We start from the raw sequence: 17164 nt of genomic DNA, 5'->3' as shown, positions 1-17164 counted from the left end.
AGGTTTATCCCTCAAAACTGTAAATCCAAAAAAGTTGCACAAAATAGTTTCTAACCACAGGAAATTTATTTTGAGTGTCTTCATAGTTTTATTTTTGAGATACACCAATTTTTATATACTGCAGGAAAAATGAAAATAATGAAAAATATTATAATGCAAATTTGCAAAAAAAAAAAAAAACCAGCATGTGCATCAAAATAAAAAATTTCCAGCAGTGCAATTTGAGTTCTAAGCATCCCAGAAACTATGCAGAAAAGCATAAAGTCAGACATGACTTTTAAAAACACCAGTATAGGCTTATAAGCCCCTGAAAATGACGTCACTTCCGGTTTCGGGCAGGTAATGGCGGACATGCGATAGTTTGCACTGATGTCTATTCCAACGTAGGAAGTGTTGCGAACAGCTGATCGGATCGGCAAAGCGTGTTTCTGGAATATTATGTTTTGTTGCTGCAAGTGCTTTTTATGCAATTTTTGCAAAGCTATATGTGGAAGGAAACCGTGACCTAGGACAAGCTGAATGCATAAGATGTAAGTACAACTCCTCTGGTTTCATATGCAAAAAAAATTATTGCACTACCTTACGTGGTCCCAGTTCTACAGAGATTTAAAAATAGTTACGCAAAATGGAGCGTGCCCACTCTGACCGGTTTTAATAAAAGCTAAACATTTTAAATTAAAATAAGAAAGAAACATATTTCTTTGTGCCCCCCTTTCCCTGTTAATGCCCTACCTGGCCCCCTGGCAAAACTTTACTAGACCCGCCCCTGCACAGTTACCAACTGTCAGCAGTGTTGGTCAAGTTACTTGAAAAAAGTAATCAGTAACTAATTACTGATTACTTCCCCCAAAAAGTAATCCCGTTACTTTACTGATTACTTATTTTCAAAAGTAATTAATTACCTAGTTACTTAGTTACTTTTTAAAAACACGATTTACAACCTGAATAGGTGATAAACCGATAGATCTTTCAGCCCAATTCTACTTTTTCTGCATAATCCATCATACAAAATGTAATCAAATGGAAAAGTCTCTTTTTAAAACTTGGTTTTATTAGTTTTAATCTTGTAACTTTATGCATCAAGCAAAAATTACATTATATGCAACATTCTCTGACTGGAAGAAATTTATTTAACATTTAAACCTATTTTCTGCACATTCCAGCACATAAAATAAAATATTTTTTTGTGTTTACACTCACTCTTTCAAATAGATGAAAGTAAAACACAGCAGAAAATAAATAAAATCAAAGACTAGCGGTCCTGTTGCTCTATTTTCACCTGGGATGGCGGATGTTTGCCCTGGTGCAGGTGCCGCAGCGGTCAGTGGAAGAATCCGCGAGTTTCTCTGTGAATTTCTCATTCCGTGGCAGCGTACTCGGCGCTTGCTCAGAATTTAAGGGGTTTTTTCGCTGTAAAAAGAAGTTTTCTTCCCACGCAGTGAACAGCGGACGCTAATGTTTTTGTCACTTTTTACGGAATCAGACTCAAAGTAAGGTCAGTACTTCTACGCTTTAAATGCTGCACGCTCATACTCTCTCCGCACTCGATATATTATCCATTGTTGATCTGCACACAGCTGTTGCCACGAACGTCGCTCTCGCTTACGTCATTGTCATGAGACACTCTCGCAAAAAAATCACGGTTTTAGTAACGCAGTAACGCAGCGTGCTTACGGGAAAGTAACAGTAATCTAATTACCGTTTTTGCAATAGTAATCCCTTACTTTACTCGTTACTTGAAAAAAGTAATCGGATTACAGTAACACATTGCACCCGACCCCTGCGGCGCCTCCTACGAGTGGTGAGCCTACAGGAGGGTGGGCCCATGTCCCTTTTTCGGGCTGTGCCCAGCCAGGTCCCATGGACTAAGGCCAAACCACCAGACGCTCGCCCTCAGACACTCTCCCTGGGCCTGGCTACAGGGCGGGGCCCCAGTAACCCTATCCTGGACAGGGCGAACCGTTCCCTCAATCTTCTGCTCATAGGGGCTTTTTAAATCGCTCTTTGTCTGGTACCTCACCCAGGACCAATTTGCCGTGGGAGACCCTACCACGGGGAAAACGCCCTCTGAAAACATAGCTTCTGGGATCCCCGGGACACATAAACCTCTCCACCACAATAAGGTAGCGATTCATGGAGGGGAAAATAATAATAATTTTAAAAATAGATGTCAAGAAATCACACCGAACAGGATTCAAACTGACTGGCACACTTTCTCTGTCATATTTCTTTGTCATGTGGTAAGTCAACATAGTGAAACTGCCAGTCATGTCAAGTAATATGGTATACTGTAAACTGAGTTAACAATCAAGAAAAATAAAGAAGAAAGTAAAAGTAAAAGTAGTGGGAAAATACCAAATAAAAATAACACCATGATAAGAAAAGTGAAAGTAGCAAGAACAGTATAAAATAGGCTCTGTCTGCCTGCACTGCAGTCAAACTGTCCAGAGCCACACAGGAGAAGGTAAGGACTTTCAGAATAACTATTACATTATTCTTTGCATTTTAATAAAGTCACTTCTTCTTTCAATTCTTTCTTATCTGTTGTATAAATCTGCAATTTTTTCACAACAATGTAATTTATTATTGTTACTTCATTACATTTGGTGGTGCTACCTAAAAATGCTTCCTTTCTCTTTCTCTCAACCTTTTTTTGTATTTTCCATTTTCCAGTGAAACTTTAAATACAAAAGAAAACAATATTACTTTCTTTGTAGGTGAGTAATGCTTTTATGAAATTACAACATTTCTTTCAGAGATATTTTTTATGTCAGTTTGATATTTGATAGTTGACCTGTCCATGTAATTGTCTTGTTTACAGATATGGGATCATGTAAGTCCTGACTTGCTCCACTTTAGTCTAACAGCAAAATGAGTAACAGCTATGAATGTCTTTACATTAAACACTGAAAAGCTTTGCAACATTTTGAATGCAGAAAATTATTTCCTCACCTCAGCATTTTACTGTGAGACTGGACTCTGCATTTCTAACTTCTAATCAGATTTTTCCCACTATTGCAAGTCAAATTTGAATAACCCTAACACTTGATGACACTTAATTATTGAAAACAAGGGATGGTAAAAGTTGATTGAAAGTTGATTTTGAAATGTTCTGATGTTCATATTTTATTCATGTGTTCATATTATGTTACCATTATGTGAACATATGTCATTTTCTCTTTAGCAACTTTTAGTAAGCCATGGAGGCCTTTTCCAGAGTGAGTATGATGGATATACAGTTATTCATTTAGTTATTCATTTAGTTGTTCCTTTAGTGCGGCTCTACTCCTTTACATCATTTACATGGTTTGCTGCATTAGCTAACTAGTGTGTGTAACAGCACAGCCTCAGTCACAATGCTGTGTATATATTATTAAAAAAAAAATAAATGACCAAATATTAGAAAATAAAAGTCAGGCAGTATTTTCACATGTGTTTGTTTTTCATTGATACAGGAATAATGAGAATATCCTGAAATTTTTGAAATCATATAAACCTCAAAATCAGGAAGCAAATCATCTCAGAATTTTGTTTTTTGGACCAGTTGGTGCAGGAAAATCAAGCTTCATCAACTCTGTTGACAGTGTTTTACAAAGTAGAGTTACTGGTCGAGATTTGACTGATACGATCTCTGGAACCAGTTTCACTCGGAAGGTATCAATCTATCTTATCTATCTACAAACAAATCAAATACTGATTAATTGACTGATTATAGTTGTTTTAAATGAGGATTTGTTACCTCCATATTCTGCTTTCAGTACAAAAGTTACAAATTCTCCAAAGGCAGTCAAGGTCATTACTCATTTGTTTGCAACGACATCATGGGCATGGAGCAAAATGATAGTGGCGTTCATGTGGACGACGTCAAACTTGCCCTGAGGGGACATGTTACAGAAGGTTACAAGGTACACTGTTCTGAACTTTAATTTCATGTAATGCATAATCTGTAACACTTTTTTTCTTTGTATTTTTTCACTTTCAATGCACATGATTGGGAAACACAAACCCAAATTAAAAAAATAAAAAAAAGAATGTAATGATTTGAAAAACTAATAAATGATTAATTTATTCACAATAGAAAAGAAACATAGGATAGAAAAAATCACGACACTGAGACCTGGAGGGCTGTGGTTGAAAGGGAGGAATGAGAATTAGCACCTCCGTGTCTGACGCAATGGTGCTCAGTTCAAAAGTAGGAGTGCCCACTCTGTGTCAGGGATGAGATGCTGCCAACGTGGAGAAGTTGAAGTATATTAGAGACTGAGGGGAGGGGAAGATTGACAGATGGATTGAGGTCCTGTCTGCAGTAATACAAACGCTGGTCTGTTTTAGTGAAGAGAGAGCTGAGCATTGAAATATAGCTGTCCATTCCACTCATATTTTATGAAACAGAAGTTTTATGTAGCTGCTTATTTGTCAAAATATGATATCTTATATAAGATATAACTTTCCTGGCATGATAAGACTGCTTTCACGCTTGTTGAGGGCTCCGTTCTGTTTTCTACTGTCATTTTGGTCGCCACTTTAAAACCACCATTAATTTAGACTTGATTTAACAAAATAATGCATTACTCAAATTCTTACACAACCACACAGTGTTATTATCTTTCAAATCTCTACTTATTGAATTGCTTTTTAGTTCATTCCACAACAACAACTGAGAGAGGGCGATCTGGGATACCGCTCATGTCCCAGCCTGAATGACAGAGTTCATGTTCTGGTCACTGTTGTTCCTGCTGGCTCAGTGTCTCTACTAAGTGAAGAAGTTGTGAAAAAGCTGAGAGATATCAGACTGACAGCCAGTGAAATGGGTACAGTAACAGTTTTAAAATTGTAATACATTATGTGAACTAATTTTGACATGTAAGTCTATAGACAGTAATAATAAAAAAAATAACAACAACAACAAATGCATGACATCTTATTAAGTTTTTGTGTTAACAGACATTCCCCAGCTGGCTATTCTCACCAAAGTTGATGAAGCCTGTCCTGCGGCGGAACAGGATCCCAAAAACATCTACAAGAGCAAGTACCTGAAAGAACAGGTAAATCTTTTCTGTTGGCAGTTTTTGATTTTTGTTTTGCTTTTAGTTTGGAAACCTTTTACAAAATGTTAAGGTACATTTTTAAAATTCAGCGCCAAAATCATTTTATGCTTACTAATTAACTGAATTTGATTTAACACTCAGGTCGACAAATTTAGCCAGCTGCTGGGACTCCCAGTGAACTGCATCTTTCTTGTAAAGAACTACAGTTCAGAAATCAGCATCGATGACGCCACTGATGCTCATATCCTGTGTGCACTGAAGCAAATGATTGTCTATGGAGACGACTTCCTCAACCACTTGAATGACTAGATGTGAGACTGAACGCAGTACTGACTAAAATATAAATCATGTCTTGTTATGTTAATTGACTGAAAACTGCATGAATAACTTAGGATAAAGTACTTAGGATAAAGACATGTGGTTGGATTTGAAGCATTCATTTTTGAAAAAAGGAAGTTCTTGAATGCCTGTCTCCAGACTTTATTTTTTTTATCAGTATTTGTCAGCTGACACACAGTCATGCTGTCATACTGTTAACATTGTCTGTATTAAATGTAACAACTATAATGACAACCAAAAAATAAAAATGATATTGACTAAAGAGAAATATGCATCCCTTCATTTAAACAAAACATTGAATGTTGTATTTAGGGATGGGTATTGATAAGATTTTCACGATTCCGATTCCATTTTCGATTCTGTTTAACGATTCGATTCTTTATCGATTCTCTTATCGATTCTTTTTTAAAAGGGAGAACACTAAGGTCGATTAGCTTATAACTTTGTTTTATATCTTCTCTTTGAACAAGATAGAAATTTAGGAGTAACATGGCCTTACAAACCAAACAGTGAGATCTTAAGAGATCCACAGCCTACGGCTCTTCAATGGGGTGTCACAGGGTCCTCAGGAAAAAAAATTGTAAATGTAAAATAATAAAATAAATATTCTTCTGTAGCATTAACAAAGTATAACATAAATTATTCTGTAGCAATTACACAAGAATATCCAGTAATGTCCCTGCCTACAATTAAACACATTCACTTACCGAAAATCGGGGGCATCTGCTGTGGCAAATGGGTGCAAGCCTTTGACCACAAACTTAGTCACTGCTCGGTGACATTCGTCTATCCTGGCCTGAAAGGAGACGCTAACGGTAGACTGCAGCGAGAACTGCCAGCATCTGAGCCAGCCAGACTCTGTCTGTCTCTCTCATCATGGTCACCTAAATGCAGCGCACTGTAATGGCAGGTTTGTAATAAGGCAGATCGCGCTAACATAATATGCACTGTTAGTTGATTATTTACCTGCCGTATTAACGGGAGAGGACGTGCAAACGTTACCGCTGCTGCTGGGTTGAGATTCACGAGTCCGGAGCGGAATTAAAAACACGACATTCATTTAAGGTTATTGCGTGTTTTGTGAGCAAATGCTTTTGCATATTCGTAGTGTTTTCTCCTTTAAATGAAATAAATACTTTGCAAGTATTGCAAATTGCCCTGTTGTCATCCGTTCTCGTAAAGTATAACCAAACTTTTGAGCGTTACCTGCCAGGTAAATGACGCTCCGCAACGTGGTGACGTCATTCGGGGCGACTGGAATCGATAAGGGAATCGTTTGCAAAAATGGCAAACAATTCCAAGGAATTGAAACAGTGGGAACCGGTTCTCAACAAGAACCGGGTTTCAACAAGAACCGGGTTTCGATACCCATCCCTAGTTGTATTCATTATACATTAAAATGTGAGGCTTCATTAAATCCCTGTAGAGTGACATTTAGTTGAATATAGTCCTATGGGCAGAAATCTGTGCCATCAGAAACTGAATTTGAATAAGTTAAATTTGAATTTGAATTACTCGGATTGAATCTGAATTGTAACTTGAATGAAAGCTTTTGAAAACTGAATTTGAATTAGTCTAATTTGAAATTGAATTTATGGTTTGAAACTGCATTTTATCCTTTAAAAATTCAGCTCTCGAATAATTTCACATTCACTTCTCACCATTCAGTTTCAGTTCTACAATTCAATTTCAGTTCCAAAATTCAGTTTTTGGGACTTACATCCGTTCCGGTTCAAGCGCAGATTAATAGAACTACAGACTGATAGCGTTACTGACGGAATCTACAGCGTCTTGAGCTGAATTAAGACTTCAGAAGTCATTCGTCATGTCGAATGACCAGCGGATAAACTCTCAGGTTGGTAATAAATGTATTACATGTATAAGAACAAGCGTCATGTTAACAAATGATAGCCGTACAGTAACCTTTATGCTTATTGTAGCTGCTAGCTAAAAACGCTAATTTAGCCTAGTTTGCCCTGGATTCAGCTTTGACAAACAAATATGATCGACTGTTTCTAGTAGAATTCCAAAGTTGTCATCTTGTACCCTCTCAGAGCCCTGTATGCTTGCAGAGACCCCTACAGTAAGGAAACATGCAAAACGCTGTCCAAACCTTTGTATTTGAGCTTTATTTATGTCTTACACAGCATCCCAACTCTTTAGCGAACTTAATAACTTTAGCTAAAGTGAATAGTTAGTCTTATTCATTAGTGCAGCGTTACTGGATCACCTCTGTTTGAAGTGATATAATATGATATACAACTATCACTGAAACAGCAAACTTTGTAAATAAACAACACTTCTCATTCTCTAAACGTTTGGCCACAGATGTAAATTACACTATCAGTGCTTGTTCACTCTTGACAATAATTACATTTCTAAATTCTCTTTGTGCATTTACAGGTAAACAATATCTAATATTTTATCTAAATGACTGCTTTGTCTTTGAAAAGGTGAAGAGCCTGAGGCCGGTGACAGTCCAGTTCTACTCTAAGTACATCCTTACGGTGGTTCACAGGACAAGGCGACATTCCTGTCCTGCCAGAAGAGAAGAGAAACTTCAGAGTCTTCATGAAGTTCAACCACACCTGTCATATGGAATATGACAGGGGTCTCAAACTCCATTCCTCGAAGGCCGGTGTCATGCAACTTTTCCATGCGCCCTCGAGGACTGGAGTTTGAGACCCCTGCCGTATGGTGTTCATGCAGTTTTCTACCCCACAGTTACAGCATGTCTGACTGCCTGTTCAGCATATGCAAAAATATGATGAGTTTAAGCATGTGATGACTAAGGCCTTCCATTATGGTGTTTGTCATCACATGTCACAGATATCTGGATGATCATTTGGAATAAACAAAAAAACAAAAAACTTGTTACTTCATCTTTTATCTTTATTATTATTATTATTGTTCTTATTTTACATTTTTCATTGTTAGGCATTGGGTTTATTTGTAGTAGTCCTTTCCAGCTTCTTTCCCTCTTCCATGTTACTGTGTCAGCTTGTCAGCATCTATTTGGGGTTGGGAGTGGAACAGGAAGTAAGGAACAGAAAGTGCCATTTAAACCAGGAGAGGTTCTTATATTTCAGAAGAAGGGATTAATTCAAAAGAAATGACCTCAATGCCATATTTTATTTAGGAACCCTAGAGAGCACTTTGCAAAATAACACATTCTTATAATTTCACCCTCAGATGAGCCAAGCTACGACTGTCAGGGAAGGTGATGTAGGTACAGAGCATGTGAGAGTGGTTAAGTTAATGTCTCTTGTCTAGATGAAGGCACAGGAGGGATCAATGGCACAGCGTAGAGATTCAGTATCTTCAGTCTTCAGTGGACACTCCATTTCTGGCACAAAACACCTGTAAAAGATGGTCGATTTAGGAGGTGACCCGACAACTTCAGCCTGTCAAACATAGCAATGGAGCAGTATGTTTTAAAAAAAAAAAAAATCTAATTAAGCATGCACTCAGTACCCTAAGAATTATTATGATAGTTAAACACAGTGATAGTTGTATATCATATTATATCACTTCAAACAGAGGTGATCCAGTAACGCTGCACTAATGAATAAGACTAACTATTCACTTTAGCTAAAGTTATTAAGTTCGCTAAAGAGTTGGGATGCTGTGTAAGACATAAATAAAGCTCAAATACAAAGGTTTGGACAGCGTTTTGCATGTTTCCTTACTGTAGGGGTCTCTGCAAGCATACAGGGCTCTGAGAGGGTACAAGATGACAACTTTGGAATTCTACTAGAAACAGTCGATCATATTTGTTTGTCAAAGCTGAATCCAGGGCAAACTAGGCTAAATTAGCGTTTTAGCTAGCAGCTACAATAAGCATAAAGGTTACTGTACGGCTATCATTTGTTAACATGACGCTTGTTCTTATACATGTAATACATTTATTACCAACCTGAGAGTTTATCCGCTGGTCATTCGACATGACGAATGACTTCTGAAGTCTTAATTCAGCTCAAGACGCTGTAGATTCCGTCAGTAACGCTATCAGTCTGTAGTTCTATTAATCTGCGCTTGAACCGGAACCGGATGTAAGTCCCAAAAAACTGAATTTTGGAACTGAAATTGAATTGTAGAACTGAAACTGAATGGTGAGAAGTGAATGTGAAATTATTTGAGAGCTGAATTTTTAAAGGATAAAATGCAGTTTCAAACCATAAATTCAATTTCAAATTAGACTAATTCAAATTCAGTTTTCAAAAGCTTTCATTCAAGTTACAATTCAGATTCAATCCGAGTAATTCAAATTCAAATTTAACTTATTCAAATTCAGTTTCTGATGGCACAGATGTCTGCCCATAATAGTCTTGTTATTTTACTCTGTATGGAGAACTTTAAACCTATTTAGCCAAAGCTATCCTTCTATTTTAAAATGCAAAAATCTTTATTATGTTTTCTATAATTTTTTAATGGGTTATGTCATTTTGTTGTAAAATTATTCAAATTATTCACTTCTAGTTTGTATGTATGATATTTGATTAGTCCATTCATTGTTTCCCTCTATGTTATCTCCTCCGTTGGTATTTTGGTGTTTGGGATTTCATGGGTTCAGTTGTTTTTAATAAAAGAATTTGAATGAAAGAGTTGGTAAATTAATAAGTCTGTTAAGTGTTACAGTCTTCATTTTTGCCAGCTTCTTCTTGCCTTCAAATAAGCTAAACTTTATTAATATTTAGCAACTCTTTTCCAGTCTTACTGTCCAAATGCTCAAACCTTTCCTGTTATATTACTCTACTATACTTTTCCTCTCATACACACGCCACAGCTTTTTCTGCAGTAGCTGTGTTATTTTCAGTTTTTCTTATATTTTTCTTTTCTTTTAAAAAATCAGCCACTATTTTGCCAGTATCAATAACTGTGACTGGTTAGATACTGAAAATGCCACCATCTAATTTATCAAGCTGATAATGAGCTTCATGTGACTGGTCATCTGGACCACCAGTGTAAGGAAAAGTTAATCCAGAAAATCAATGTCAAGGGCGGAGGTCTTGCCTTAATCTATCTATCTTTCTAGCTGCCTACCATAGGCTATCCTTAAATGATAAACTGCTGTCCAAGGATATTGCAGTGGATGGCAATATTACAGCAGCCCTGAAAAATCAAACACGCTGCAGATTGCACTGAGACACACTGAAACAATAAAACACAATTTTATAGATGAGATTCTGTATTTACTTCCATTCATAAACTTAACACATATTTTTTTTGTATTTGGTGTAAGATGCCAATTAATGTAAAATAAATAAAAATTACTGACAATAGAGTTGATGAACCAATCTTGCACAAAATCAAAAAAATACATTTATCTAATCATCATTATTGATCCATGTCTGCACAGTGTTATATTTTTAGGGGCTGGGATGGTTTGACCCAAAGTGATATCTTTTTTTAATGGGGCCCCGAATCCCATGAAAATGACACAAACACATCTCTGCAACAGATCACAATTTTACAACTGTGTCATGACAGCCACTGGGTACCCAGTCTGCTAGGATCTGTTTCTGTATCTGATCTGGGCAGACAGAACAACAGAGAGTGGTAAGAAGAGAGGAGGTGGTTTGGCTGTGTTTGTGAACGATAGATAAATGCCCAGAGTTACACCACCTATCAAAGAGACTCTATGCTGTAAGGACATTGAGCTGCTAGCGGTTAGAATGTGCCCGTACTATCTACCGCGAGAGTTTACACACGTCATTGTGATAGCTTTGTATGTTCCGCCCTCTGCTAACGCTGCAGCATCCTGTGAGGTCCTGCACACTGTAACCAGCAGACTCCAAACACAGCACCCTCAGGCCCTTTTCCTGATCTCTGGGGACTTTAATCACATCTCCCTGTCCTCCACTCTCCCCACCTTCACCCAGCATGTCACCTGCCACACCAGAGACAATAAAACATTGGACTTATTCTATGCTAACACCAAGGAGGCATATTGCTCATCACCTCTCCCTCCCCTGGGGGGCTCAGATCACAACCTGGTTCATCTCCAGCCTGTGTATAAACCTCTAGTACACAGAGAACCAGTCGTGAAACGCACGGTAAGGAAATGGTCGGCAGAGACTGAAGAGGCCCTGAGGGACTGCTTCCGTTCTGTTGTGTGGGACAACCTCTGTAGCCCTTTGGAGGATGACCTCAACAGCATCATAAAGGTACAGTGTTTTTCTAACAACAAGCCATGGATAGAATAGAATAATCGTTTAATTGTCCCATAAGGGGAAATTTTGGGTGTAACAGCAGCAAGAAAGACACATATACAAACAAACAGAACACAAGACACAGAACAGAAACATACACAATTTTTACATATTTACATCAAGGGCAATGGTTACCAAAAACAGAGTACTTAAAGTACTTAAAACGGTACTTAAAGTACCGTTCTTAAAGTAAATAAAATAAAAGAGGCAAAGCCAGGTTGTAGTGTGAAAAGGTTGATAAAATAGTGCAAGTTACAGCACTTATGTAAACATATGTTTGTTGGGAGCAGTTTTGATTGTACAGTCTGACAGCTGCAGATGGAAGGACCTGCGGTAACGCTCCTTTATGCATCTAGGATGCAGCAGTCTGTCACTGAAGGAGCTCTGCAGTTCAGCAACATTTACATGCATGGGGTGGGAGACTCTGTCCATCAGAGATGTTATTTATTCTTTCTGTCTCCTACCACCTGCACTGGGTCCAGGGTACATCCCAGAACAGAGCTGGCCTTCCTAATGAGTTTATCCAGCCTCTTCCTCTCAGCTGCTGATAGACTGCTGCTCCAACATACAACACTGTAAAAAATGACAGATTCCACCACAGAGTCATTGAAGGTCTTTAAAAGCGCTCCCTGAACTCCAAATGACCTCAGCCGCCTCAGCAGGTAGAGTCTGCTCTGACCTTCCTGTACAGAGCATCAGTGTTGTGGCTCCAGTCTAGTTTATCATTCAGGTGAACACCCAGGTACCTATACGAGTCCGCTATCTCAATGTCCACTCCCTGGATGTCCACCGGTGTCAGTGTGGTGGGTGTACATCTCCGGTAGTCCACCACCAACTCCTTGGTTTTCCCGGCATTGATCAGCAGGTGGTTCTGCTGGCACCAGTCCACATAGTCCAGAGTCCACTGTCTGTACTCTGAGTCGTCCTCACCTGTGATGAGGCCGACTATGGCAGAGTTGTCAGAGAACTTCTGTAGGTGGCAGCGTGGGGAGTTGATGGAGAAGTCTGCAGTGTAGAGGGTGAAGAGGAACGGTGCCAGCACAGTTCCCTGTGGGGCCCCCATACTGTAGACCAGCGTATCAGAGACACAGCCCTGTGTCCTCACATACTGTGGGCTTCCTGTGAGGTAGTCCACCGGGACATGTGGTGGTCCACTCCCGATAGCTCCAGCTTGTCCCTCAGAAGTCGTGGCTGGATGGTGTTGAAAGCAGCTCTCGGATGCAGTGACAGACTGCTGCATCCTTGATGCATGAAGGAGCGTTTCTGCAGGTCCTTCATCCCTGCAGCTGTCAGACTGTACAATCAAAACTGCTCCCAACAAACACAGATGTTTACATCAGTGGTGTAACTTGCACTATTTTATCAACCGATTCACACTACAACCTGGCTTTGCCTCTTATCTGTATTTTATTTTATTTTATTTAATAATGGTACTCTGTTTTGGTAACTATTGCCCTTGATGTAAATATTTAAAACGTGTGTATGTTTCTGTACTGTGTCTTGTGTACTGTTTGTTTGTATATGTGTCTTTCTTGCTGCTGTTACATCCAAATTTCCCCCTTGTGGGACAATGAAAGAATTATTCTATTCTATTCTATTCTATTCTATTCTATTCTATTCTGCTTTTCACAGTTTCACTGCCAATCAATAAGTAGTTGGCATCTTCAGCAACCATAGCAATCTGCAAAGAGGTTTCCAATCCAGCACTGACAAGTTTCATACTAGCAACTGACCATAAGTGGTTGCTAACTGGTTCCTAGGCCTGAGTGTCCAGGAAGGAAAATGACAGAGTGGTGTATAATCTTTGAGAAGGGGAGATGTAGATGTTACTTTTATTTTATTAAACAATAATGCGAGAGGTGGAATTGCTTGCTTGTTTATTAAAGTGCTTTGAGAGTTTACAAAGTAATGTGATTGGCTCCCGATCCAGACACTTAAAACATCACAGGCTCTAATGCAACAAGGGGGAACTCGTTGTGCAGCGGTCAACAAAAACTACGGCTACCCAGCCCTCTTCTCTGTCAAACTCAAATCAGTAAATGACAGACTCACAACGCCCTCTTAATGTCACCGCTAGCACCCACGTGACTCCAGTTACACATACCATAGCAACCAAACAAATGAAAACCCAGTGATCATCAAAATCCAATACATTTAGTTATAGCTCCTACACAGATACTAACACAAAGCTGGCAAAGAACGCAGAGCGATGATAAAACTGGCTGCATCCCAACCTCATCTCAGAAGCTCTTCAACAGGTAACAAAAGCAGTAACCCTAACGTTCATGTGGTGTAATCTGTTTTAGTGTGACCTGTTTTATTGTGAAAGGCTTAAGGGGAAGAAAGTTCAACTGTGAACCAGCAGCTTGCTGAAAATAAAATGGCTTGCATGGATTTGGACAATAAAGGACGAGTCTGAGTTGCTCTACAAAGTGTCACTTAAATCCTTGTCCCTCAAAATGCCACCTGTCAACTATGTCTCAATTCAATTCAATTTTATTTACATAGCGCCAAATCACAACAACAGTCGCCTCAAGGCGCTTTATATTGTACAGTAGATCGTACAATAATAGATACAGAGAAAAACCCAACAATCATATGACTCCCTATGAGCAAGCACTTTGGCGACAGTGGGAAGGAAAAACTCCCTTTTTACAGGAAGAAACCTCCGGCAGAACCAGGCTCAGGGAGGGGCGGCCATCTGCTGCAACCGGTTGGGGTGAGAGAAGGAAAACAGGATAAAGACATGCTGTTGAAGAGAGACAGAGATTAATAACAAATACGATTCAATGCAGAGAGGTCTATTAACACATAGTGAGTGAGAAAGGTGACTGGAAAGGAAAAACTCAATGCATCATGGAATCCCCTGGCAGCCTACGTCTATTGCAGCATAACTAAGGGAGGATTCAGGGTCACCTGGTCCAGCCCTAACTATATGCTTTACCAAAAAGGAAAGTTTGAAGCCACCTGACAAATAGGACAAACATGACAATAAGAATAAAATGGGTCGCTGCTTCAGTGTTTTTGTTAATGTGTGGAGATCTTGACTCATCAGTAATGTCTGTAGGGTGATTTTTAAAACAATTTGTGCAAACTGCACTCCAAGGTGGAATATTTGCAAAATTATGATTACCTCATGATATTTTGTCTCAAAAATTAACCCTATGAAAATATCAGTACCGTTACAATGAAATTATTGTGTCACCAACATTTTAACGTTAGACATATAATTTTAACAGCCTCTGTAAACTAATATCCTGGCTTGCTCGAGGCTGCTGTTTTCTCTGACAGTTTCAATCAAAATTAGAAATGCTGCTCTGGGAGACTGAGGTAACTAATAGTGCTGCCTGTTGTGCAGTTAGTTTCCAAAACATGTTATTCATGGTTACATACAATTTTAGACTGATGTGGGCCAAAGTCTAACATAGCCTGTAACGTTATTAGGACGGACACATTTTATGAGTGAACTTGACTTTAAGTGACTTACAGGTTTCTTTGAAAAATACTTTCTTATATCCAGGTTCTTCCTTTTTGCTCCCATCCTCCTCTCCTCCTTGCAGGTCCTCACAGCGCAGGCTTGCCGCTGCTAAAACTAAACAGAGCTCCCTGAAAGGCACAGCCAATCACATTGGCCATATTTGTCACATGAGGTAGGTCTCCAGTAGAGAACGTAATTTAACTCTTTCTGCACCGCTGGGTGAATGAGATGTTGACGGATCGTTTTTTTCTTTCTATCGGGTTTTGGTTGTTTCACTCGAAGAGATCAAATTATTGGTGGGGACAATTCAATAATTGCTGTATATTGGTGGGGACATGTCCCTTCCGTCCATGCCAAATCTACGCCCTTGGTATGTATGTATATAAATGCCATTTCTTTTGCACAATATCCAACTGCTAACCTCTGTATATACATATATATATATATATATATATATATATATATATATATATATATATATATATATATATATATATATATATATATATATATACACACACACACACACACACACACACACACACATATTCATTTTCTATGAATGTGGTGTTCCCGATCACTTTTGACTGGGAACACCACAGATGTAACAAGGTTGATTAAACCACTCAAAGTTCAACACAAGAGGTGCTCATTACTGTTATATGTTCAAGTGCATAGTGTGGAGGATGTCATGAGGCCTTGAGACAATCAGATGTAAAACACAATATTTATTAGTTTTTTATGTGCAGGGATAGCTCAGTAGGTAGAGTGGTGGCCCCATGATCGGAAGGTCGTGAGTGCGAATCCACTGAACGGCTACCCTGAGGTACCCCTGAGCAAGGTACCATCCCTACACACTGCTCCCCAGGCGCCCAGTGGCTACCCACTGCTTCACTGAGTGAATGGGTTAAATGCAGAGAGGAATTTCCCCACGGGGATCAATAAAGCATACATTATTATTATTACTAATTTGTAAATCGGTCAGATTTGACCCGAACACAACAGTATATTTGGTATACATATTCAGTAATGTGCATACATTCTTATATTTGTACATATATTTATTCTTATAATTCTTATATTCCCATTTTTATATTTTCCTTGTTCTTATGTTTCTTGTATTTTGCAAACCTCTGTTGCTTATGAAGCTTGCACACAAGAATTTCACTCACATGTGCTGTACCAGTGTACCAGCACATGGGATGTGACAATAACAGAAAAACTGATTTGATTTGATTTGATATTAAAGTTCAGAACAGTGTACCTCGTAACCATCTGTAACATGTCCCCTCAGGGCAAGTTTGATGTCGTCCACATGAACGCCACCATCCTTTTGCTCCATGCCCATGATGTTGTTGCAAACAAACGAGTAATGACCTTGACTGCCTTCGGAGAATTTGTAACTTTTGTACTGAAAGCAGAATATGGAGGTAACAAATCCTCATTTAAACCAACTATAATCAGTCAATTAATCAGTATTTGATTTGTTTGTAGATAGATAAGGTAGATTGATACCTCTCGAGTGAAACTTTTTCCAGAGATTGCATCTGCCAAATCTCGACCAGTAACTCTACCTTGCAAAACACTGTCAACAGAGTTGATGAAGCTTGATTTTCCTGCACCATCTGGTCCAAAAAACAAAATTCTGAGATGATTTGCTTCCTGATTTTGAGGTCTATATTTCTTCAGAAATTCCAGGATGTCCTCATTATTCCTGTATCAATGAAAAACAAACACATGTGAAAATACTGCCTGACTTTTATTTTCTAATATTTGATTTTTTTTTTTTTTATAATATATGCACAACATTGTGACTGATGCTATGCTGTTACACACACCAGTTAGTTAATGCAGCAAACCACATAAATCATGTAAAGGAGTAGAGGCGCACTAAAGGAACAACTAAATGAATAACTGTATATCCATCATACTCACTCTGGAAAAGGCCTCCATGGCTTACTAAAAGTTGCTAAAGAAAAAGTAACATATGTTCACATAATGGTAACATAATATGAACACATAAATAAAATATAGACATCAGAACATTTCAAAATCAACTTTTAATCAACTTTTACCATCCCTTGTTT

General features: G+C 38.5%; 1 protein-coding gene across 1 annotated transcript; it reads left to right on the top strand.

Annotated features, from left to right (window-relative positions):
• The first annotated feature begins 2677 nt into the window (after positions 1-2677).
• On the top strand, positions 2678-5646 carry LOC116322170 (interferon-induced protein 44-like). The gene is made up of 8 exons (XM_039611513.1): positions 2678-2717; positions 2822-2833; positions 3185-3218; positions 3456-3654; positions 3759-3905; positions 4640-4811; positions 4945-5045; positions 5190-5646. Exons 2-8 carry the CDS (start codon positions 2824-2826, stop codon positions 5355-5357), a joined length of 831 nt encoding a protein of 276 aa, XP_039467447.1. The 5' UTR covers positions 2678-2717; positions 2822-2823; the 3' UTR covers positions 5358-5646.
• The last annotated feature ends 11518 nt before the right edge of the window (positions 5647-17164 follow it).

This window comes from Oreochromis aureus, linkage group 4, assembly GCF_013358895.1.
Source record: "Oreochromis aureus strain Israel breed Guangdong linkage group 4, ZZ_aureus, whole genome shotgun sequence".
Taxonomy (NCBI): Eukaryota; Metazoa; Chordata; class Actinopteri; order Cichliformes; family Cichlidae; genus Oreochromis; species Oreochromis aureus.
This window is presented reverse-complemented; position numbering and strand designations above follow the sequence as displayed.

Bases quoted from the DNA above. Each gene is read 5' to 3' on its own strand.
- LOC116322170 (XM_039611513.1), top strand. The intron at 3,219-3,455 runs GTGAGTATGATG...TCATTGATACAG, and splicing joins CCATGGAGGCCTTTTCCAGA to GAATAATGAGAATATCCTGA. The intron at 5,046-5,189 runs GTAAATCTTTTC...TTTAACACTCAG, and splicing joins GCAAGTACCTGAAAGAACAG to GTCGACAAATTTAGCCAGCT.